Source organism: Mirounga leonina, unplaced genomic scaffold (genome assembly GCF_011800145.1).
Source record: "Mirounga leonina isolate KUSES-001 unplaced genomic scaffold, KU_Mleo_1.0 Mir_94, whole genome shotgun sequence".
In the NCBI taxonomy this organism is placed as follows: Eukaryota; Metazoa; Chordata; class Mammalia; order Carnivora; family Phocidae; genus Mirounga; species Mirounga leonina.
The window spans coordinates 19,369,323-19,392,756 of record NW_023270855.1 but is presented as its reverse complement, the minus strand read 5'-3'; the positions used below and the strand labels follow the sequence as shown (position 1 = coordinate 19,392,756).

The following is a 23,434-nucleotide window of genomic DNA, read 5'->3' as shown; positions in this document are numbered from 1 at the left end:
TTTAAGATCCTGGGGATGGTTGGGATTCTGAAAGAAAGATACCAGTTTTAAAACCCACTCACTTTGGTGACCTAGGTTATTCTGTGAAAATATGAGCTAGTTTGCAGAAATGGGAAGTTGGGTCTAGCCACCAGAGTTGTTTTACTGGCAGACAGAAATGGTTGTGATAAACCAAAGAGATTTCATTGTAAACATGACCCTGAGTGATCAACTTGCTCATACTTATTCTTGCTTACAGGATAACTGGGCCAGGTTGAGGCTTTCTGCAAGACAGCAGTCAGAATGCAGGATTCAATGGTGAGTTTGATTCCTTCTTCTTCACTGACAGAGGTCTGTCTTTGGGTTCTGGGCAGAATGAAGGTACTGGATGATCTGAAAGACTCAAATATTCCCAAGGAAGTACATAATGTAATGGAAGAAAAAAAAGAAACACTGCAAAAGGCTTTTATTTTATAAGCACCACTGCAAAAAAAAAAAAAAAAAAAAAGGAATCACTTCAAAATATATCAAATAGAAAATAATTTATTTTAACTTCATTTTACTTAATGTTTGTAACTAATCATGATTTCGTGAGCTTGCTTGTAAAACTCTGTCCCTTCAAATCTACAAAGCAAAGGCTTACTACAATGAGCACTTAAAATTCCACAAACCACCTCCATCCACAACTTTCCTGTACATGCAAATTCTTCCATCGGGCTGCAATATTTGCAAACATGCTTTAAACTTCCATAAAGCTGCATGATATTTTGCTTTCCGGTAAAACCTTTACGCTTTTGGGAACTTTAACCAGAAAAAAATGTTTAAATGTGTATCCCAACTCTAAACACTGCTGGTTTGATTATGTGTATTAAATCCTGAACCATACAGTTTGGGAGTTTTGAGTTGAAGCCTTGACCTAAATTATATATTAATGGTCACCCATATGAAACACATTCAACAAAGTAACATTATAAAATAGGGTTCCATTAAAAATACACACTGGGGGGGGTTGTATTTGTGTTTTCGGCAGGAAAAAAAAAAGCGTGTAACTTTTTTATATGAATATAGTTTAAACAAATTATTCTGTGAAAGTATGCTTAATAAAAGATCTTTTTGAAATTTAAACACTTTATGTAAAAGGTAGCAAGTAAAAAAGTACAATTGCTATTTGAAAAAAGCTCTGTTTGTTCATATTGCCTTCCAAGACAGTTAAGGGTGGTTTTTCTCCACTTAAAAGAGAGCTATTGACACCCAGAGCTGCAGCGTTGGCCAATTGTGACTATCAACAGGATGACCGTATTTATCTTATATACAAAAACTTGCCGCATTGAACGAGGCAGGAATTGCTACCCCAATGGTAGTGTTCTCTTTTATGTACACCACGCAGAAGTGAAAATTATACAGTAGTCACGGACAAGAAGGAATTGTATACTCTCGTGCCATCTGGTGACTTTGTGCCGTGGGTTAAGAGTTCTTGGATTGTCATCCAATTGTCAAATATCTTTTTGTTCCTCTTCTTCATCATCTTTTTGTGGCTCAGTTCAAGGATGTTCATCTCCTTCCTGTCGTCGGCGGCTTGCTGCTCCTTCAGGCAGTCCAGCCGGCTCTGCATCATGAACTCGCGCCTGCGCTTCTGCTCCTTGGCCCTCACCACGTGCTGCTTCCTCTCCTCTCTGCTCCAGTAGCGCCCCAGCTTCAGCTCGCTCACCGCGTCGTCGTCGGTGGTCATGCCGCTGCGCTCCTCGCGGATCTTGAGCGCGCGCTCGCGCAGCAGGCGGTCCCGCACCGGCCGCTTGGTGATGTAGCGCGTGCCGTCGCTGCGGACCTTCACCTTCCACTCCATCCTGGCTTCCGCCTGGCCGGCCGAGGCCAGGTCCTTGCACATGCTCACCAGGCTCATCTGGCTCTGCGCGTACTCCACGGCCGACTTCTGCTGGATCAGCTGCATGTAGCTCTGGTAGTGCTGCGCGTGCGCCGGGATGTGGGCGTGTTTGTAGGGCGAGTGCGGGAAGGGCGGCAGGTAGGAGCCGCCCAGCTTGGGGCCGGGGCTCCCGCTGTCGTCGCTGGGCCTCCGCTCCCTGCTTTCCGGGGCTGGGCCGGCCTCCAGCTCTCGAGGAGGAGGCGGCGGGCTGTAGCTGGCGCTGCCCACCTCCGGATCTTCCGTGATGGAGAGCAGGTTCTTGGGGGCTGGCCCGTAGGCTTCCATGCTTCCCGCGGCCCCCTCGCTGCCCGCGCAGCTGCTGCCCTCTGCCACTCTCCTCAGGGAGTTGTCGGGGGACATTTCCAGGGTGAGTGGGGTGCTGCGGCAGCTCTCGCCCGTGTTGTAGGCGCTCGAGCTGTCTTTGTCGGACTTCTCGGGGAGCTCGGTGATGTCCGACAGCTCGTGCCTGCGGACGTCGATGCTGGTGTTGTAGTTGCGGAAGCCGCTATTGTGCAGCATCCACGACTCGCGGTACTGCTCCCGGAGCTGCTGCATCTTGTGCGCCCGCACGATGCTCAGGCACTCCAGCTCGATGCTGCGCAGCTCCTCGTTCAGCAGCTCCAGCTCCTTGTCCACGCTCTCAGGGTCGCTCTTGCTGGCATCCAGGGGGCTGCTGGCGTAGTACAGGCTGTAGGGGCTGCTGCTCTTGGCCTGGCACTTGAGCTCCAGGAGCTCCCGGAACCGCTCGCACTCGTCCACGGGGATGCCCAGGTAGTCAGCGTCAGTGCAGTCGGCCGACAGGAAGGACTCGTTGCTGAACGGCAGGTCGCCGCTGCCGAGGGTGTCCTGGCTGCACGTGAGCTTCCTCTGCCCGGCCAGCGGGGTGGATGACGCGGTGGCATCGTCCCCGTTGTTCTCTTGCTCCGAGCTCTCGTCATTGCGCGTGCTCTCGTCCGTGCGTCCCACGCCGCTGTCCTTCTCGTGCTGGTTGGACAGGATGGTGGCTGTATCTGTGGTCCCCCCGTCTTCTTCATGCTTCTTCTAGAACAAAGGGCCACAGTGAGGGAGGTGCCACATTTCCTGTAGGACAAGGGCTGCCGGCCAGGGCATCTGTACCTGGCCATCAGGCAGACCCACCCGGGCTAAACAAACAAACACCTACCCTCCTCCTCCTCCGTTCTCCCACCTGTAAGACGAGGGTATTAGTCACCTTACCTCAGTGAATGATCCCAGCCATTCCAGCACCCAGGGCAGGAGGCATCTAGGGCCTTACCACGAACTAGTACGTTTTTAGGACCCTGACCATGGAGGTGGCACCGAAGGGAGCTAAAGGGTTCTAAGCAGCTTAGGCTATACCGAGGGAGTTGCTCTACTTCTGAAAACATGACTTCAGGCTTTCTAATCTGCCTTAAAGCTGGCACACGTGTCTTCCCAGACCCCAGCAGGACTACTCAGCTCTAAAAGCCAGGCCACACTCCCTTAGTAGGGAGGGTATCGGCTTGCCTCTGCCAGTGTGAAGACCGGACGGCACCTTCCAGGCCGGCGGGTTTGCGCGGGACTTGCGTGCCTGGGGGCGGGGGGGGAGGGGGGTGCGGGGGGGCCGGGCGTCACCTGCTGCAGCACGCTGGCAGTGAACTGCATGGCCTGGTGGTGCTGCTCCTCCAGCATGTCCATGTGCAAGTGGTCCAGAAAGTCGTTTCGGTCGTCGTCCATCCAGCCCTCGTCCAGCTGTGGGGAGGGAGCAGCCATGGGCCTCAGACAAGATTCCTTTTGCTTTCATCTTATTACTTTTTTTAAAAGAAAGGACATTAAGCTGGGGGAAAAAGATTTCTTGGGCTCCCTCTGGGGGTCATGAAAATGCAGTGTGCCCGCTGTTTGGCTCTACCTCGGAAAACTAGCCTCCCTTCACATTCCAGAGACTTTCCACCCCAGGAAAGTCTCTGCGGGCCATGGTTGTGTTTTTTTCCTGGCGACGCTCATGCATCCACGGTGGCTACTTTCAGGGAAGTGGGCCACCCGTGAGGGCGTCCGGGAGAGCTAGCCCTGCACCCCTGCTGGCTGGCCCACACACAAGCTTAGCAGGCCCCGAAAACAAACTATTGGCAGTGTTGCAAGAGTTCTTTTTGACACAGAACGTGGGTCTGCTAACTAGCTGTCTGGGGCAAGGCCCGTCACTTTTACCAGGCCCGTGTCTTCCTAGAGCAGACTATTCAGGGGTCTGAGATCTTAGAGCCCACGGGTCAGATGTGGCCTGCTGCTCATGGACTGTCACGCCCACTTTTGTGCTACCGTGGCAGAGTCCAGTGATTGCACCAGAGGCTATCTGGCTCCCAAAGCCAGACATATCTGGCCCTCTGAGAAGTTTTCTGATCAACGGTTCTTTCACTTTTTAAAAGTTGTATTTTATGTTTAAGACGTACATGGTGATGATTTTAATGTACATCAACATAGTGAAGTAATTCCGAGACTGAAGCTCATTAACAGCATTTCCTCCCCGGGCTACCGTGTGTGTGTGATGAGAGGGCCGGACATTTACTCTCTCAGCAGTTTCAGGAGGAACGCAGTATTACGAGCCACCGTGCTGTATGTGCACTACACTCTGTAGCTAGAGATGAGGCCCACGCAGATCCAGGCTGGAGCACCTGTCGGGCTTGACATCTTGATGGTTATGATCTTGGCTGTGTTTTTCCGGCCCACCATGTTCCCTTGTCTCCTCCTTCATGACCATTCCTACGCTAATGAGCCTGCTGGGCCTACAGATGTCAGCACTCTCCTTCAATGCTTAAAACATAAAATAGATTTTAGGTCACATCAAGTGAGACGACATTTTCAGGGTGTACAAAGTGCCTTCAAATTCAGACCAAATACTTGGGCAGGAGTCTGCAGTGCCACGGACTTGGGTTTTTGGTTGTAGGAATACAGATGCAGCTTCACATGCAAGAGGCTGACTCACCTGGAGTTCGGGCCTTGCAATCAGCAAGGAAAAGTTCTTGTTTTCTTCACTGGTTAGGAGAGCCACAGCCTCTTCACGGTTCTGTACCTCTATCCCATTAATCTTAAAAAAACCCAAAAAAACCAAAATGGTGAGGAGGCGATGGAGGGGTGGACAACAGGATAATGAGATCATACAAAATCATTCTATACAGATGGAGCAGAGAACTTGCATGTAGCTTGCAAAGAATGCTCATTTTCAGAAGGAAAGGCCTTGCTCAGACTGGTCTGTCAGCTATGACAGGTGTACAAGGCAACTAATGTGGAAACTATGTGAACATAAGTTGCTGAGACTCCAGAAGGCAGACTGAGAAAAATCACCATGTTGTGAAGAGGGAACATCTGAGCAATTTAATCAGACATAATACTCAGGCAGGAACATAAAGGAAATATACTAAAGCATTATTATAGACCTTTTCAGATAATAGGAGAGAAAAAGCAGCAGCAGGTCTCATGTGACCATTATGGAAACTGAGGGCAAACAAGGAAATGGTATCCTATGTGGTGGTCTGTGTGCCCAGTTTGTCACTTGAACTTCATTAGGTGGGACAGAAAGTCTAGAGGGAGGGACTCTCATAACGGGTCTGGAGGGATGATTCCTCCAGGGGACACAGAAATGGTCTCACTGAGCAGGGAGGGGACCCTTCCACCCAACTACTTAGGCTAGTGAACCAAGAGGCAGTGAAGAGGGTGACTACTGGTTGGGGTGACTGAACCCAGTGACCAGTGGAGATAGGCGGGGCCATGTACAGAACCCAGGACTTCCGTGCCCCATAGTAAAAGCTAATGGAAAAGGACAGCATCTTCAAATGGCAGGACTGAAGATGAGTCAGGGCATTTAGGAATGAAGGTTTGGGTTACTCCACCAGCAAACGGTCCTTAAGCAGCTGAGGTTGGGGTTGAAATCTGGGGAAATGTAGACTAAGCAGTGGAAAAAGGTCAGATAGGAGTGAGGGGAGGTAGAAGCGCTGTGGGACACAATGGACCAAACAATCTCCATTTCTGGGAGATTAAGGAAGACTGTAGCTGAAACAAGCAGTCTCATTTTGACTCCAAAGAGCAACAGGGCTTCAGGTAAAGAAACTATCCTTAGAAGCCCTTCTTAAATGTCAAGTCATGAAATTTAGAAGGCTTCTCCATCAATTTTACTAAATTTGCCAAAGATGTTCCTATTTAAGGACAAGACCAAACTTGACACTTGTGGTCCAAAATTACTCTTTCAAAGAAATCTAAAATGAGAATTATTCTGGTTCATAAGTTGCAGACTATGGGCTTGACTTGGGTCCCGGCGGTGTTGTCCTGGGCCCTTCAAAGAGACTGAAAGGAAATGAGGTGCGTCTTCTGTAAGGTGCTGGGGCAGCTCTGTCCAGTTGTCCTAGGCCTCACCACTCCCTGGTGTGTGTCAATTTTTAGGGTTTTTGCTTCCCTCATTAATTTAACTTCTGGCCTCACTATACATCTGCCTTGGTGATCCTTGTTCCTTAACATCTGCATTTTCAACCCTAAAGTTATTATCATCAACCATTTCGGCCTCTGGTCGAAAGCTGACCTACCTGGATAATGCGGTCTCCTTCTCGGATGCGCCCATCCTTGGCCGCAATGCTGTTAGGGTCGATCTGAAACACACATGGACAGGTCAGCACGGAGTGGATAACTAAGACACATATGAAAATAAACAACAGCACTTCTCAAAGGCTGTCTAACACACAGTCCTGCTTATCCCTAGTTTTTGTTTTGCACATAAATAAACAAGACTTAGTCCCTGCAAGGAGAGACAAACATGGATTGATCTGTTTCCAAGCCCTTTCCTGGGTGTGCTCTTGGAACCCTGCGTGGCCTCCTTGTGACATGGCAGTGTGCACAGACCCTGCTGACCTAAGGGAATAGAGAGGCACAGCTGACTTTTGTTGCAGTCACAGAAATGAAAACCAAAGTGTGATGCAGAACAGGGCAAACAGCACCCTTGGCTATGCGGATGAGCAACCATACCTTGATGATTTTACTAAATGCTTCCATTTTGGAAAATAAGTTTAAAAATACAATTGAGACAAGTGGGATTAAGTATGGGAAAAATCTCCCCAAATGCAGTAACGGTGGACCATCTTAAGCTTGGTGAATAAAGTACATCCAAAGGAATAATTATTAAGCCTAGTAAACACATCCCTTGGTTCATCCCACAGAGAGAGGTTTTATTTCCTGACAAAATTGAGTTCCTGTGCTTGCCTAGATGGGAGTCTAGGGTAAAGTATTCATACTGTAATCATACTGCATTGTCTTCTCTAAGAAGATCAAAATAGCTTCCATCTCTGTACTTTGCAGATGCATTTAACTTACATGAATTCAATGATATACACATTCTACCAAAAGGAAAAAGAAAGAGATAAAGAAATACTTTAAAAAGTGTAAATGACTCCATCCACCATCCCATTCAATGGACACGAGAAGGGAAATGTGAATCTGCTGTCCCCTCGGGGTTGAACACACAAAACCATGTAAGCGGCTCCATTTTATGGCCGATTTGCAGGCTTCTCAAGGGTAATTTCGCCTTATGTGCTGACTGACATTTGAACTTAACCCTTATGTAAAGATGTTAACTCCATGGACTGTGTGATGAAGGGGAGAAAGACATTTGGGTCTTTCCAAAGACTTCTCAATGAGCCAGAGTTAGGGCTGGTTAACACATAACAGAAATAAAACAAAAACCAAAAAACCAAAAACCTCCTCTGGTCTTAAGATGATAGTTACACAACACTCAGCCTTCATACCTCACTTATGTAAATCCCAATGTCATCTTCATCATCAGTCCGGTAGCACACCGTGAGGCCCAGCTTGTCCTGGCTGTTCATTCTGTAGAGATCCACTTCCTAGACAAGGGAAAGGCGTTTGCAGTGAGCCTCCAGCGGGCAGGGAGAGCTGGGAGGGGTCAAATGCTTTAAAAATATTTTGTTTCAATGATGAACTGGATTTCTTTGTATTTGATTGTGTAGAGTGGTTAACGTACTAAACAAAAAGTGATTATGGACACAGGATCAATGCCCACGGCATTTCTGACCTTTCAGTCAATATAAAGTCATTTTGAAAATAGTTATTTTATTGATCCCCCAAAAGAAAAATTACCTATATTTCACTCAGTGTCAAGACTTCTGGGGTAGGGCTTTTAAAAAGCATTCTTTCAACGCCTGCCACAAATGAGAATATTTCCATACCCCAAACCATCCAGCCATTTCAGTACAAACGTTTCCAATGTGTTCAGTTAGATTATTTCACATTGCGTTCCCTTAATATTCACAGTAATAGAACTTGCAAACAGATTACACATAAATTGATCCAAGAAAGGAGGGTAACGGGATAGCGCGCAATTAATGCCTTCCACAACAGCTGTGATATTTACAGTCGAGAAATTAGTTTCAGTCCCTATTACTGCAAATTAAATGAGATAAAAGCAAAGTGAGCCCAAATGCGAGACACATGAGCACAAGGAACGCCACTGTATTTGCCAATTAGTCTTGCGCTTCAGAATGAAGTCAGAACTTTGAACATTGTTGGAGCTTTGGGAGGAAGTTCTGGGTTTTCTGAAAGTATCAACAAGCCAAGTTGCCCTCTCCACCACACTGCCAGTTGCCCCTGCAAGGTTCTGCAGCACTAAGCTGAGGCCTGTCCGAAGGGCTGCCTGAGAAGAAGGTCTCCAGCAGGTCTCTCGCTCTGGTTTTTACTGCTGATTGCTCACCAACCAGGAATGGAGGTGCTGAGAGAATGGGTCTCTGAAACCACGGTCTCTGGGGACCACTTCCTCTCTCCGTATTATTCTTAGAGGGTGGTAAGGATGCAGTGGTCTTTGTGGGGAAGCTCAAAGCAGGTATGTCAAAGCAGATAATTCCTGAACCTTCCCCTGTGAAAGGCAGGGTGCCCAGCACCATGGACACCTTTCAAGCTGGAAGAACGGCAGGTGCAAATGTCCTGGGCCAATAATGCCAAAGCCCTGTGTGCAAGGAGGAGAGAGGTGGGCTGAGCGTGGCAAGGCATGAGGCCAGACCATGTTAGGAGAACCCCATAGGCCAGCATGAAGAGCTCGGATCTTACTTCACCATTGTGGGAACCCATGAAAAAGTTTTAAAAGTGAGGACTGCCCTGATCTGACAGACTATTTTCAGCAGTTTTTCTGGCTGATGTATGGAGTGTAATGTGGTGGTGAAGGGTTGGGGCTATGAAGACAGGCAGACCTGTGTTCAGATCCCAAATCTACCTCTTTCTAGCACCTCCATCATGGGCCTGTTGCTGTATCTAAGCCTGTCTCCTCACTAGTAAATGCCATCCTGCTGCCTCAGGCTGGGTGAAGACCCAGTGAGGTTAAGGCCCACAGAGAACTGCGGCACAGTGCTTGGCCCAGAGAAAGTTAATAGGAAATGGTAGTACAATAATCACTGCAGGTATGTTTACTTGCCTCAAGTCCCAGCACAGAGTGGTTTTATTTCACGTGCCCCTCCCCCCAATAAGATAACTTTATTTTCTGAACATTGATATGTTAATTCACTGACTTCCTAACTATAGCTTTAGCAACATGGCAGATTTTCATTAAGTGAAATCCCATTAATTTCTGATACTTCAGTTGAGTTGGGTGGAAAGAACTGGACTAAGCACAGTAATGGAGGAAGCATGAGTTTGAGGGTCACGTTTAATTACAAGGGCCGATTCTTTCCAAATACGTGGGAGTAACCAATTTGCATACCTCACACACACTATTAGTCACACATCCTCCTCTTACGTTTCAAACACATGCCCACATCTCTGTCTCAGGTTACACTTCCTTTGGGTCTGGGCAGAAGGAAAGACTTTCCCCGTTTTGGCCCTTCTCACAGTTAGTGTGAATCAGTGGAATTTCATGATGGTTTGTTTGGGTCCAACTGCACAACTGTAGCCAAATGCTACCACCGAGCCCTGTGCTATCATGGTGGATGCCAGATGGTTCGGGAACAGGTTCATGGGCAACCAAAGCAGAGAGAGAGAACGGGAAAGACTGTAGGAAGAAAAATGAGAAAGACAATAAATGTGGTATTATTCCCTTTAGCAGAAGTATAAATGGTAATGTGAGTTATAGCTTTCTCTGAATAGCTGGCCACCAAGGTGAGTATCTAAGCATAAAAGAGATCAGTTCCACTGGGCTTTATTCCAGTACTCAAAGTAAGCGCCCAAGTGTGGTTGTGAGGAACAAGTGCAAAAATTGAGGGGAGAGTTTAGAAACTACTAGAGCATTTGGATATTGTCATAATATCCAAGAACAAGAAGAGCAAGCTTGTCTTATTGACCAAAGTGTGCATCGGTTCAGGTACTCCTGACTCCTGTGTATGGGGTGAGCTATATAGAGTCCCACATGGTAGAACCACATATTGGTCAGTGACATACTGAAACTTAAACTGGTTGACCTGGTTGGTCCTCACAGCTTTTCAGTATAGACAGTCTGAGAAGCATGACTCTGTGATACACATCCAGGAACTGAGGGCTCCATTTGAGAACCCAGGAAGGCAAAAAGTCTGGAAATCATGTCTTGGAAAAGAACAGCATAATGTACTAGGGTTATTCAAAGCGGAAAAAGGAAGGCTCCTAAGGAATGGGATTAGCTGAATGTCTGCTATACAGAAAAGGATTCCATTTATTTGGTTTAGTTCCCAAAACGTAGAGAGTCTGCTATCTTAAGTGTTGAGTAAATGATTTCAATAAAAACCTAACTTGAAAAGCATTTCTACTCTATTTTTTGGTCAGGATTTTGATTGACAGATATTTGGAGAACTATAAAGCTATAAATGTGGACATCAGTTCATTCTGCTATTGGTGGGAGTATTTTATTCTGGTACTTTACTCTTCTAAATCTGCCAGTTCCTTTCAACAAATCTTTTATAACCAGGGAGGAAACTTTCTTAGAACCAAATGTCAAGCTGGAAAGGAATACATCCTAAAGTGTTGCTTTAAAATAGTTTCACCTGAATCCCTGATACCTGAATCATGGGTAATCCCTTATGCTCTCCTTGAACACATTTTATATGCTGCCATTAACCCCATATGTGATTAGCAAATTAATAATAGATTTCCAATACACACTGTTGGAAATGACACACAATACATGATGGTCAACATTCCCACATCTGTGCATTGGAGACAAGAGGTTTTCTTTACCAGATCTATTCCCAGTTAGCAATATACTCTGAGGATGCAGGGCTCCCTCCCTACAGCAGAAAGACTTAGCCAACACTGCATTTAGCCTTTAAATCCCATTGCAAATCCTCCCAGGACAGACTGTCATGGCGACAGTCACATTCTCACTTTGGTCAGGTTTGACTTAAATACTGGAAAAGCTGGATTCCATCCTTGACATGGATGAGAAGCTGGCTCTGGCATCTCTCTCTCTCTCTCTCTCTCTCACACACACACACACACACACACACACACACACACACACATGACAGGGCAGAGTTCTCATCTGAAACAGTTGCCCTGAGTATGTTAAAGCTTCCTCTTCCACCCCCAATTCTTGTTGGCTGTGAAGCAAACTTTAGGACTTGATTTTTTAGAACAGATTCAAGAATGGGAGTGTAATTCTAGATTAGGGGTAGTCCTCTTAGAAATGGTCTGGTTCTATCTTAGAAATGGATCGGTTTTAAAAAGGATGAATGGTACAGGATAGACAAATGGCTGATATTACGTGTCAAGTAGTAGGAAAGGAAAGGATATTCTGGAGTTTACTCCAGGTATGTTCTTGATATTGATATTAGATAGGATGGCTTGGGCTATAACATTTCCTCGTGTTACCTGGATCTTCTGAGGAACGCTAAACAAAAACTGGAAAAGTTTCATTTCGAAGGCATATGGTGTAACTTAGCAATAGTCACTCAGTTTCCAAGGGATGGTTCAACATCATAAAGAAGAGCCTGGCTGCTCATAGTTAAGCCAAGAGTGAACCATAAAAAGTTTTCAGAAGCTCTTGAAAAACAATGCTGTAAGAACTGCTACAGTTTTAGCTGTGTATAAATCTGAGTTTTACCTTGGTTGCTTATCAAGATTATATTAAGGCAATAGTTGAATAATGAGTTTTGAAGTAAAAAAAGGGGTCCAGCCTAATATAGTGCACAGTAGGTGGCTCAGAACTGAATGAATGAGCTTAAGATTCCAAGGCAGAAAAAAGAAAAAATCCACATGAACAACACTCCTGGGCTGTGCCATGAGCAAGCCAGGCAACCCTGGGAAAGTCAATTCATGTCTCTGACACGTCTCAGCTATTCTACAATTTCCTAACCAGATATGATATTTGGGGGCCTTAGCAGATAATTCTCCAAACTCACTGGGTGGCTCGTACCCTCTCAACATTGCATTCTGCCCGGAAGCTAAAGGCAGAGCCTTACGCAACTGAGCACATCACTGAAAGCTTAGAGGTTATCAATACTTATCCGTCTGTGATGATGGAGGTAAGATTTCAGAGAAGACCATTAATCAAACTGGTATGAGTAATGTATTAGCATTATCTGGATTACAGCCCCCCCACCACTGGTGTCCTGTTGCTTACTGGTCTAGATGGGACTGTTGGATAAAAATGAACTGCTAAGCCTGACATTTCAGATGAAACTGAAACGAGAGCCCCATTATGAGAATTAACGGGGCCATTCCACGTGGGTGATTCAAGCTTTCTGTTTCAAAGTCAGCCACTTTAATCAGAGGGGATCCCAAAGACCGATTTCAATGGCTTATCCCACACCAGGAAGACGGGTCACTGAAGCATAACTCTACCTTATCAGTTCAGAACTGCTGTGCAGATTTCTTTAAATTCTCTCCACTCTTTCTATATCTATGCATGGGGCAGGCTATGTGCAACACAGAGGTGTCTCTAAAGAGGCCGTACTTCCCTTCAAGAACCTTCATTTGAGATAGGGTAATAAGGCATTTATTCCTTCACTCAACAAATGTTTATGGGTTACCTACCATGTGCCAAGGACTGACTAGGCACCTAACCATGAATGAGCTGGACAAGAGCCCAGCTCTCATGGAACTTGTATTCTAGTGGGGGAGCTAGTAAGTAGGAAATGGCACTGTTGGGGTAGGGATGCTCTAAACAGAGTGGCTGGGAAGCTTCTCTGGAGGTGACGTTGTGGACAAAAGACGGAGCCGGACGGGGCCATGCTAGGATGTGGGCAAGTGCCCTGTGGGCTGAGAGCAGAGCAGGTGGAAGGTCCTGGTGTGCAGATGGTAGTACAAAGAATGGGCAGGCGCCGACTGTACTGGGAACAGGGTGAGGAGGCCAACTCAGTGAGGGCAGGGCTGACCAGGAAAGGTTTCCTGGAGGAGTTCTTGAGCTGTGCCTTAAAGGCTAAAGACAAATGTATAGATTGGCTGGGGCATCCTGCATCGTCTCCAGGACAATCCCAATTCCCTAGTGATCTACTTAGGTTACTCGATGAAACCAGGTTTGGAGGTCATTTTAGTCTCCCTGTTGAAACTGTAGCTTTTCTTCTCTTTTCTCCCCTCAAAATGACATCATCAAAACACAACATAGGTGAGGGTAGCTTCACAGCCTGGAGGGGGAGGCTACTGATGAATCAACTGGGAAATTAACACGATAGATTAAGGAAAAAGCCTTCTTCAGACATCTATTTTCCTTCTTAATTGCCTCCAGGAAGCTCTAGAGCAGGTGTTCAGTACCTGAAAATTTATGGGTAATTATGTGGCTGCTCAACCCTTGGGTACACTTGGGTATAATCTTTTTAGCTTTACACAGTTTCACAATAACAGGGATTTGACACTTACCTAAATATGATCATTTTGTGTGCTTTAAAAGACAGAACATCTGTTTTTCTCTGTGCATTTGCTTCTATAATATCCCAACACACTCATATATTTTCCTCCTATATAATATCCATGGAACTAGTTACTTTTCAGTGGATGTTGATCTCATTCAACTCAGATGATGAGTGGTGTGTTGAGACTGACTCCCTAACTCAAAACACACCTGCTCTTTTTGTAATCTAACCCCAGAGTCGGGGGGAAGAGAAGAGGATGGAACATCACAGAGACAGAGTGTGGACTATTCTACGAAATCTGGTGAGAAGCATGGATGACACATATGTGCCAATCTCCCTAAAAACTGGGTCTGCTTTAGGAAACTCCATCCCCGCACTGAGGCTGCTTTATTACCATTCTGGAGCTGACCAGACTACCGTCCGAGGACGTGCCTCTGAAATGGGGCGGTACTGGACCTACACTGTTCTCTATGGGAGGCTCCCTCCAGGTAAGCGGCCACACTGGGCTTCAGGAAGACTTTGAGCCTTCCCCACAGGACTTGGGATGGGCTTCTTATCCCAAACCACCCGGTTCACTTTATGAGATGTGCTTAGTTAACAAAGACAACTTGGTGACATCTCAGCTGCTAAGGACAAAAGTCCAGAGGTGAAAGCAACCTTCCTGCCTGGCGTGGACCCATAACCATATTTTGGCTTTCTTAGGAGATGACAAGTACCTGTCTAACAAGCCTAAGGGCTTAGGAACTTCAAGGGACATGAACTCCTTAAAGGCAGGCAGGGTGGTGACTTCCTGATTTTGCATTTCTAGCACCAGCGTATTCAGTGTTAACAGATGCTCGAAGTGGGCAAGTCGAAATGAAAATAATCATGGATGTAAAGTCTCATGGCATCAAAGGTGCAATTTAGAACACTCAACTGATTTTCTAAATTCTTGGGCTGTTTGTCTCTGCTTTTTACTCATGAAAAGAACGACGTCTGTGCCGAATGGAACGCACAACCGAAGTCTTGCTGCTTTGACCCATGACAAGAACAAATGGAAGCTTGGACTTCTTTACCTCTAGGTTGGGCCCCTCCAACTTGAATGTGCATTGAGGCACCTGGGGATCCTGTTAAAATGCAGGTTCTGACTCAGCAGCTCTGAGGGCCAAGATTCTGCATTTCCTGCCAACTCCCAGAGTGATGCTGTGTCACTTGGAGAAACAAGGTTCTAGGGAACTGGTTTAGAGTGGCTTCTACCAAAAGCAAGAGGCTCTAAGGTAGTTCGCACCGAGAAAGTTATTACCTTTAGGAAGGCGGACTCAGTCTGGGCTAGTCTGAACACTTAACACTTGCCAATCTCCTGAGAGAGAGAGGCGAACCAGCCCCCAGCCCCTGGCCCTCACCAGGCACCGCCGATGATGCGCACCAGGAGTTGAGAACACTGCCTGGGCCCCCTGTATTTACTGTGCAGTGCCTTCCATTTACGGCAGCTGATGCTGATTTCCTGTCTGAGGCAGTCATAGTGCACTGCCTTTAAAACAAATTCACCTCACTTAAAGTGAGTTGAGTTGGGTTAAAGCAAAACAGAAAGCAAACAGTGGTTCTGCTGGTATGCGGAAAGAACAAAAAAAATCGTAAGGCAGAATGGGCCAAATGGGGCAGATACCGCGGGAGTTCTGTGACCTTCCAGAAAGCACCTGCAAACCCTTTTAGACACGAGCCTTTTTTTCCAGGAAGAAACCCTAGATTCCATCAGGTTCTCCGAGGTGTTAGACAGTAAAATAGATCACTAGTATGGAGTCAGGTTTAACTAGGTGTCCATGACTTACCAAGTCTATACAATACAGTGAACCCTTGAACAACATGGGTTTTAACTGCGTGGGTCCACTTGCATGTGCATTGTTTTTGATAAATACAATACGGTACTGTAAATATATTTTCTCTTTTCTTTTCTCTAGCTTACCCAACTGTAAGAATACGGCGTATATTGACTGTCTACGTTATTGGGAGGGCTTCTGGTCAACGGTCGGCTAATAGTTAAATTCTTGGAGAGTTAAAAGTTAGACGTGGAATTTTGATGGTGCAGGAGGTCAGCCCTCCTAGTCCTTGTGTTGTTCAGGGGTCAGTTACACTCTGTAAATCTAGCTCCTGAGATATTTTATAGCTTTTTAAAGATCTCTACTTTGTCACAGTTACATTGATGATCAAAAAGCAGTGTTGTCCTGGAACCATCATTAAGTAGCCCTTCTTCTTGTAAAGCACTATTCCTGAGAATTCTAGACCCAGGAAATGCTAAGAGGTACTTGGCCAAAGAGAAGTTGTTAGATCAAACAAAAATATGTTGGGAGTAATGCTGTCTACTGTATCTGCTTTCCTTCCCCAGGGCATTTACTGTGCTCTTAAACATATCCAGGACTGAGAAGTCCTCTGGGACAAAATCTGTTCACTGTGGTTTACTCAGACACTTCTCAAACACGGTTGACGTGGAACCCCATTTGCACACACTGTGTGTTAACATGCTAAGAACGAGTGTCCTGGGGGAGGCACTGGCTGCTTCATGAACTACCCCCAAAGGTGGTGAGAGGGGAAGTTGTAAATGATAGGCAGAGTCCCTGGTTTTCTGAAAGGCACGAGGCTACGTTTCATGCAGCCATCAGTCAGGGGACGGCGAGTACTGAGTTCCACGGTGGGCGGCGCATGGGGAGGGTGGCAGGTTTGAGCCAGAATGACCACCATTCCAGTTCAGACCATAGGCGTTGAGCAGGAAATTTAAATTTTCCAAACAACGTCCCCGAGTGCATTAGGACTCTACATCAGGCTGTAGGGGAGCAGCCAGTGAAGGTGGTGTTTGAACCCGGGGACTGATCTCTGTCCCCTCTCAGGGCACAGAAACCCTCGGTAACTGTAAAGGAGAGCTCGATGATCACGACCACCTTCCACTCATCTGCCGCCTCGCTCACTGCCCCGCAACCTACTAGCTCTCAGCAACCCGCTGGCCTCACGCTTGACATCAGCAATCTTTCTAAAAGGTACCCGATTATCCTAGTCTGTAAAATCAGTTCTGAAAAAAATGCTCTTGCATTTTTTGAAAACACAATAAAATAGAGGAACCAATGTTTGCCCGAAAGTGTAAGGAAGTACATCTTGAAAGGTGACTTGTCTCTATTTTCGATCTCTCTTATTAAAAGACAAATGAGAGCTGGAACTCTGTAAACTGATGTCTTGTAGGGTAGGTGGCTCGGGGGCTGGGTGAAACAGGTGAAGGGGATGAAGAGTACACCTCTCATGAGGAGCACTGAGTAACTTATAGGACTGCTGAATCACTCTATTGTATACCTGAAACTAACGTAACACTGTATGTTAGTGATACTTGAATAAAAATAAATTTAAAAACCCTCAGAGGCCAATAGGACCTTATGCATCATCTAGAATCCTATCTGAGTCATATTTGGCCTCAAATAAGGAGAGTTTTGGATTTGCTAATTTTTTTCAAGCTCAGTGTTATAAAATGTTGGGCAAACCGTTTTGTGCTGGTGTGGGCTACCACCTACCCTATTCATCCATCTACTCTTGCCTTTGAGTAAAAGTCATGATGACTGTGAGAGGAGAAAGGTGCGGAAGCTCACTGTAGTTACAAGAATGGATGGAGTTTAGAGCCTGATGAGAGGAGATAATATGAGTTCAAAGATCCACAACAGGACTCACTACCCTATCTTTTAAGTAATTTTAATAAAAAACAAAACAAAACAAAAAAACCCTACATTTCTGCTTTGGGATCAGGCTGTAACGTTGTTCTATTCTGAAAGGGGGGGGTAGGGAAGAAAAGCCAAATTATGCCTTTAAATGGCATGACTGAAAGTGGTTCTTTTAAAAGAAAGTGGCTCTTTCACTAACATCCATAGACTACATGTATGCTCATAGAGAACTTGTTAGTCTTAGTAATGGCTCCTAAATCGAGACAAAGATGTTCTTACCTCCAACTCCAGTTCCTCCCTGTCCATTTCCTGATGGACACCTCCAATGTAGTCACTGGGGTCATAGTACTCGTGGGCCGAGGGGTGCCTGAAAACAGAAGAAAGACCTTTGCAGCCTGCTTGCGGCTGGAAGTCCCCCCTTTCATCCTCCCAACCTCGTCGGGCCCGCTGTGATGTGGCCCCAGTTCTCAGGGTTGGGGCAGTGCCTAAGCCCACTTCTCCCTGGCCATGCTTCTCAGCAGCGTCAGGACCTCCCCTGTTTAACACTTCCATCCTCCTCGAAGAAGATGCAGGTGACAGCGGGACTGCCCTTGCTGCTCCCAGTGACCATCCTCTTGCCGACTAGTCATGTGAGTCAAAGGGACTCATTTCTCACTCAGTCTCTAGAGAGCAGACACATTCCCCTTTCCCGCTTATTGCTTCACTGTTAGATTTTCTCTTTGGGCAGAAAAAGGCTGGATGTCAGGCAACACTCAAGGATATGTACTGGCCTCTGAGTCCGGTCCAAAGGGCTGGGACCGAAACTACGATGCTTTCATCTAGGACAGTGTCTTCCCAAACTTCTCTGATTGTTCCACGACAAGGACTAGGTTTGACATGAAAACCGAGTACGCACATATATGTAGATAATGAATGAATGAAGGTACTACATACATGCACGTGTAAAAGGCACATGTATATAAGCATACACACCCACTGCTCAGAGAACAGAAGCTTGAGTCTCTCTAGCACAACATATGGGAAACCCTATTTCCAGAAGCTACCACCTCTTTGGAACCTCTAGGAGAGGAGGCAGTGGGAATCGTAACAGGCTCAGTCAGCAGCTCTGGAAGGTCCCAGACGTGGGTGGAAAGCTTCAGCCTGATTTTTGACTGGGGACTCAAAGCATCTTGTTCTCAAAGGTCAGCACAGCAATCAATGGGCTCTGGTCTTCCCTCCCAGGCACTTAGTTTTGAAACATCAGATCAGACATGGTCAAACAAGGGCTGGCTTTCAATTTTCTGGACCTATCAGGTAAATTTCCTGCCAGCACTTAAGGGGCTTTTCGTACTGGAGGATGCCGTTGGAAGGCCTGGGCTTTCAAGCATCACGTTAACATTCCCCTTTCTATCCCGATGCACACTCTTTACTATGCTTTGACCTTGCAGCCAGAACCTGGAGAGGCCTGACCTCTGGACTCTACTGACATTTCTCAAGTTGCCCCTTGGGGTTAGGTCATGTCATGTTAACCAGACTTAAGAGGAAATTAAGGGTTTGGCTTCTAAAAGGCCCATCACTGTGACAGTTCAACATCTGAGAGGCGGGAGCTGCTGCAAAGGCCTCATCAATACTGAGAGGCAGTTTTGCTCTATAAAGTCGAAGAACTGGCTTAAATGATGATGGTTCAGTGAGTCGGGCAATTCTTTCATAGGATCAACTGGGATGCCACAGAGTAGTTGTGTGACTAAGAGCTGGGAGTCGAGGTGAGCCAGACCTGCCTCTCAGTCCAGCTGCTGACTTAAGCTGAGGAGAACAGGTGTGTATGCACTTCCTCACTGCATGGAAAGACCCATCTTCTTTGCATACTCCTGTGCACGCTGAGCGTGGATGTCAGAGAGGGGACCCTTTCTTTCCCCTTCCCCACTGTTAGGCCTGGGGAGTTAGTCCTGGACTCCCATGACAGCTATCGGGTAACACCATGGGATGAAAGGCAAGCCTCTGTCTGGAAGCTGGTGGAACCACAGGAAACGTGGGCTCACTCCAGCTACTGAGTTATTAACAGAAACCCAACAGGTAGCACTCAGAGGTTTGCCCTGGGAGAGGTAAAATGCCCTTGGAAATAAAGCATCACGTTAGTGATGGAATCAGGAACAAGACAGTAAGAGCCAGGGGTGACTCTTTGTCACCTAGAGAGACTAAGGTGGGGAAGGGGACATCCTGTCCTCACACAGGCAAAATCACGTGCTCCAAGCTCTACAGTAAAGTGGACATCTTCTCAGCCAGTGGTCTATCTTAGAAAATTTCTCGCTCTTCATTTTTTCCCTAGATATTTCATCTCACTCACTAAATTAATGATTGCTGCTCTCTCCTGAGTGCTTACCATATGTCATGGTGAGAACTTCCCACACATTATTTCCTCTAACCCAACACTCTTACACACTGGGTTCTATTATTTTTTCCTACATTGAAATGGGGATAAAGTGAACTGCCCCAGCTGCCTGGCTAGTTATCAGTTTGAGCATCAGGCTCGTCTGACTTGAAGGCTCTGAGCTCCACTCTCTCTCTCTCTGGCAGGAAGTAAGGTAAGAGGAGAGTCATGTGTAAAGTAATTCGTGTGGGGTGTTGGATCACAGCTGTTAACTTAATTGGTAAATGCAGCACTTATATGAGGCACGTGTGGGCTTATTAACACGGATTCAGGTTTGAAACGAGACCCCAGAAAGTGGAATGCACACCCTTCAGGGCTCTCTTTACACTCCCGAATTACTTTGTTGTCTATTTAAGAGAACCATCAGCATTCCCTCTAGTTATAACACAAAATCTTCACATTGCCTTTTGCGGTGATTAAATTTTATTCTGAAATAACTTTTATGACATTTGTAAGTAATTTTGTTCTTAGAATATAATTTGAATAACTCCGCTCCAGGGTTATAATAAAGTAATTAATATGTCAGAGCGGTTTTGAGCAGGACTCAATTGACTGCCTCTATAAACAATAAAGTTAAACACGGGCAACCTGGAGGAAAATTATAAGACCTGCTAATGTTTTTCACCACATGGAAAAAGAAAACAACTTCACTGGACTTTTTTACCATGCTTAACACATTAGTGCCATAAGACCATGTGACTTACTCCTCTGGCAGGAGATAGGGATCCAGCACAGGCGGGGTGGGAGAGGACATCTTGGTGAGCGCCATGATGTGCTCGAAGGTGATGTCGGTTTGAGTTCCCGTGTCCACCAGCTGCGACTCTGACGGAGGTGTGAACATTTTGGTCCGAGGCGTTCTCCTCAACACCTGCACCACAATGGGCTCTTTGGCGGTCTTGAAAGCTTCCACAGCCTGGTCATGAGTCGCTCTGGATAAGTCTTTACCGTTGACCTGTGGACAAATATTTAGGGTGAGAGAGGATCATAGCCAAGCAGAAGCTGGAAAGAGTGTGCTCTTGTGTAAGCAAGCCAAAAGGAAGAACAACTTGAGGGTGTCAGAGAATTCCAATTCTGTTTTAGGTTTCCTAAGGAATGCCTAGTGGGATGGGAGTGGGTTTGGAGGGATACAGATCTGGTATTAAATGATAAATCTCACAGTGGGGAAGTCTTGGCTTCCTACTGGAATGTCTTTAACCCAGTTTCATCACCTGCTAATCTTGCCTGCGAGAGAAAAGAGCAGCCTCCGGGCTCAGAGCCTTTATCAGGCAATAATAACTAACTAGAATTTAATTACATTGTTATGTGTTAATGGGGTGTATTATGTCAGGTGACATTAGCTTTCCTTTTATGGAAGTGATATGAAGTTTCCTTTTTAAATAAATTGCTTTGCTTTTTTTTTTTTAAAGTCAATCAAATATATTAAGTAAATGATAATCCAGGCCGTAGGTGGACATGGCAGGTATCAAGGAGGTCCAGAAATGGCTGGCATTCTGGCCGATGTGTGGGAAATTAATTGCTATCTTGTTTCCCACCGTGTACAGCCTGAGCCGCCACCGCATCCCCAAGAGGCTTTACTTACTGAGTGTCCACTGTCTGCCGCATGACTGACCTGAAGCTACCACTTAACACTTCCCTCAACACGGTCTGGGAAGTTGGAAGAGCCAATATTATGTTCATCTCCCTCCTACAACAGCTTCAGATTAACCACATGAGGTCACACAGCTAGTTAGTGGTGGGTCACAACTTTGTACCATTGGAAAGAATCCTGGATGCGGCATCCAATCCAAACTAACTCAGTGTGGCTATCTTTAGCACAGCTTACACAAGACGAAACAGAAGCCAGAACCTTATTTCTAGAAAATGAAGTCATTCCAAGCAACCTCTTAGTCCAACTCTAATTTTCCTTGCCCTCTCATCCCCCACAGCAAAGGAATAGGGTATTATGTTCCAGTAGTTTGGTAATGTCTAATGACCGCACTGCAGGAACGTTACCAGGCTCTGACATACTTCAATATTATTCCCCAGGGGGTTGGCTTGCTTTTTAAAGTCAGATACAAAATGATCATACAGGAACCATACTCTTCAGACTATACTTCGGCAAAAGTTCCTGAGCTTCTCAAATCTCTGGAGAGCAACACTGACAAATTCATGTCATTTAACATAGGAGTTCTTGAACATAAATCTCTTAGATTAATACTCCATTTTTTCAATAGGCATGTTTTTAGTATTTATTTATAAATGTCAAAATGAACACTGAACCTTTTCCTGTTGGGCATATGCATCCTCCCCTTAGTCCCCCAGTATCTTGTACTTCAAAGCACACTGACAATTAGGTCCATCCTCTGAGGCAGAGAGCACTTTGGGTTTCTCTGTGTCCGAGCAAAACACGAGTATTGATTATACAGCCGTTTTTCTATTTTTTGCTAAGCCCCTTCACTCCGGCCCTACAGGGAAAAGAACTCTTAGGACCGAGTATCTTGTAAACAACTGCTGGGTTGAATAGATGTCAGACTCTTTCCTTGTAATGAAGCCCAAGTGCATCATGTTGGTGGAGATTATTAATGATCTGGATTCAATCTACTTAAGTAATTTACTTGCAACACAAGGGAGTTCGGCAGAACAAGAACTATGGGGCTACGAAATGACTCAAGTGCACCAGTAAGTAAGTGAATGGCTGAAGCACCAAACTCTTCCATCCTCTACCCTGGAGGACTGAGAACACCAGGGTTTAACATCACAACTGTCGGGGCGCCTGGGTGGCTCAGTCGTTAAGTGACTGCCTTCGGCTCAGGTCATGATCCCTGGGTCCTGGGATCGTGCGCCTCGCATTGGGTTCCCTGCTCAGCGGAAAGCCCGCTTCTTCCTCTTCCACTCCCCCTGCTTGTGTTCCCTCTCTCGCTGTCTCTCTCTCTGTCAAATAAATAAATAAAGTCTTAAAAAAAAAAATCACAACTGTCTTCCCTCTTCCTTTGAGAAGAGGACAAACGGACACAAAGGAATTCTTTCCAGCTTTCCGAACCAGCTGACCATCTTGACCCCCTCCTTGCTCGGAGCCCAGAGTGCTGAGGTCTTGGGTTGGGAGGGAAGGGGGTGGTGGTTAAACAGCAACTTGGAGATCTGCGAAATTCGTGCTGTGGCAGAACTCTCTGAGCCGTATTTTCCATTACTGCCTGACTCCAGGGGTCAAGTAATACAGGAACTTACACTGTGATAGTCAATTTGTCCCTTGGTTAAATTAATGCCACAGACAGCACGTGTAGGAGATGTGGGTGTGGCCACCGCCAGCTAGCCAAGCTCGTCTTCTGCCCTCGGTGGTCACAAGGGATGGCTTGTACTGAAGGCAGTAGCACTCCCAATGAACTCACACATGAAGGCTTTTTTTTTAAGTTTTTATTTATTTGAGAGAGAGAGTGTGTGCGTGTGAGCAGAGGGAGGGGCAGAGGGAGAAGCAGACTCCCTGCTGAGCAGGGAGCCTGACTCCACTCAGGACTCCAACCCAGCACCCCGAGATTATGACCTGAGCCGAAGGCAGACACTTAACCGAATGGATCACCCAGGTGCCCTCAGACATGAAGACTTTTGAATGGGTCCTGCAAGATCTCTCTAATCTGTGCTTTCTCTAGTCATACATTAGTACCAGGTCTTGTGCCAAAAAGGACTGAACATGAGAGTTTCTTTCAGG

The 23,434-nt window shown here is 46.1% G+C and overlaps 1 protein-coding gene across 4 annotated transcripts in view; it reads right to left on the bottom strand.

The window, feature by feature from the left end:
* Nucleotides 1-506: 506 nt before the first annotated feature.
* The window catches only part of PDZRN3 (PDZ domain containing ring finger 3), a 239,713-nt gene continuing 216,785 nt past the window's right edge, over nucleotides 507-23,434 (bottom strand). For 3 of the 4 annotated variants that reach the window (XM_034996548.1, XM_034996550.1, XM_034996551.1), the window contains 7 exons: nucleotides 20,457-20,704; nucleotides 17,625-17,712; nucleotides 7,657-7,755; nucleotides 6,445-6,507; nucleotides 4,854-4,955; nucleotides 3,512-3,628; nucleotides 507-2,941 (listed from right to left, as the gene is read on the bottom strand). In XM_034996548.1, coding sequence (XP_034852439.1) covers nucleotides 1,376-2,941; nucleotides 3,512-3,628; nucleotides 4,854-4,955; nucleotides 6,445-6,507; nucleotides 7,657-7,755; nucleotides 17,625-17,712; nucleotides 20,457-20,704 — 2,283 coding nt within the window. In that variant the 3' untranslated portion in view covers nucleotides 507-1,375. The remainder of the gene's footprint in view (nucleotides 2,942-3,511; nucleotides 3,629-4,853; nucleotides 4,956-6,444; nucleotides 6,508-7,656; nucleotides 7,756-17,624; nucleotides 17,713-20,456; nucleotides 20,705-23,434) is intronic. The other variant, XM_034996549.1, reaches the window with a different exon arrangement.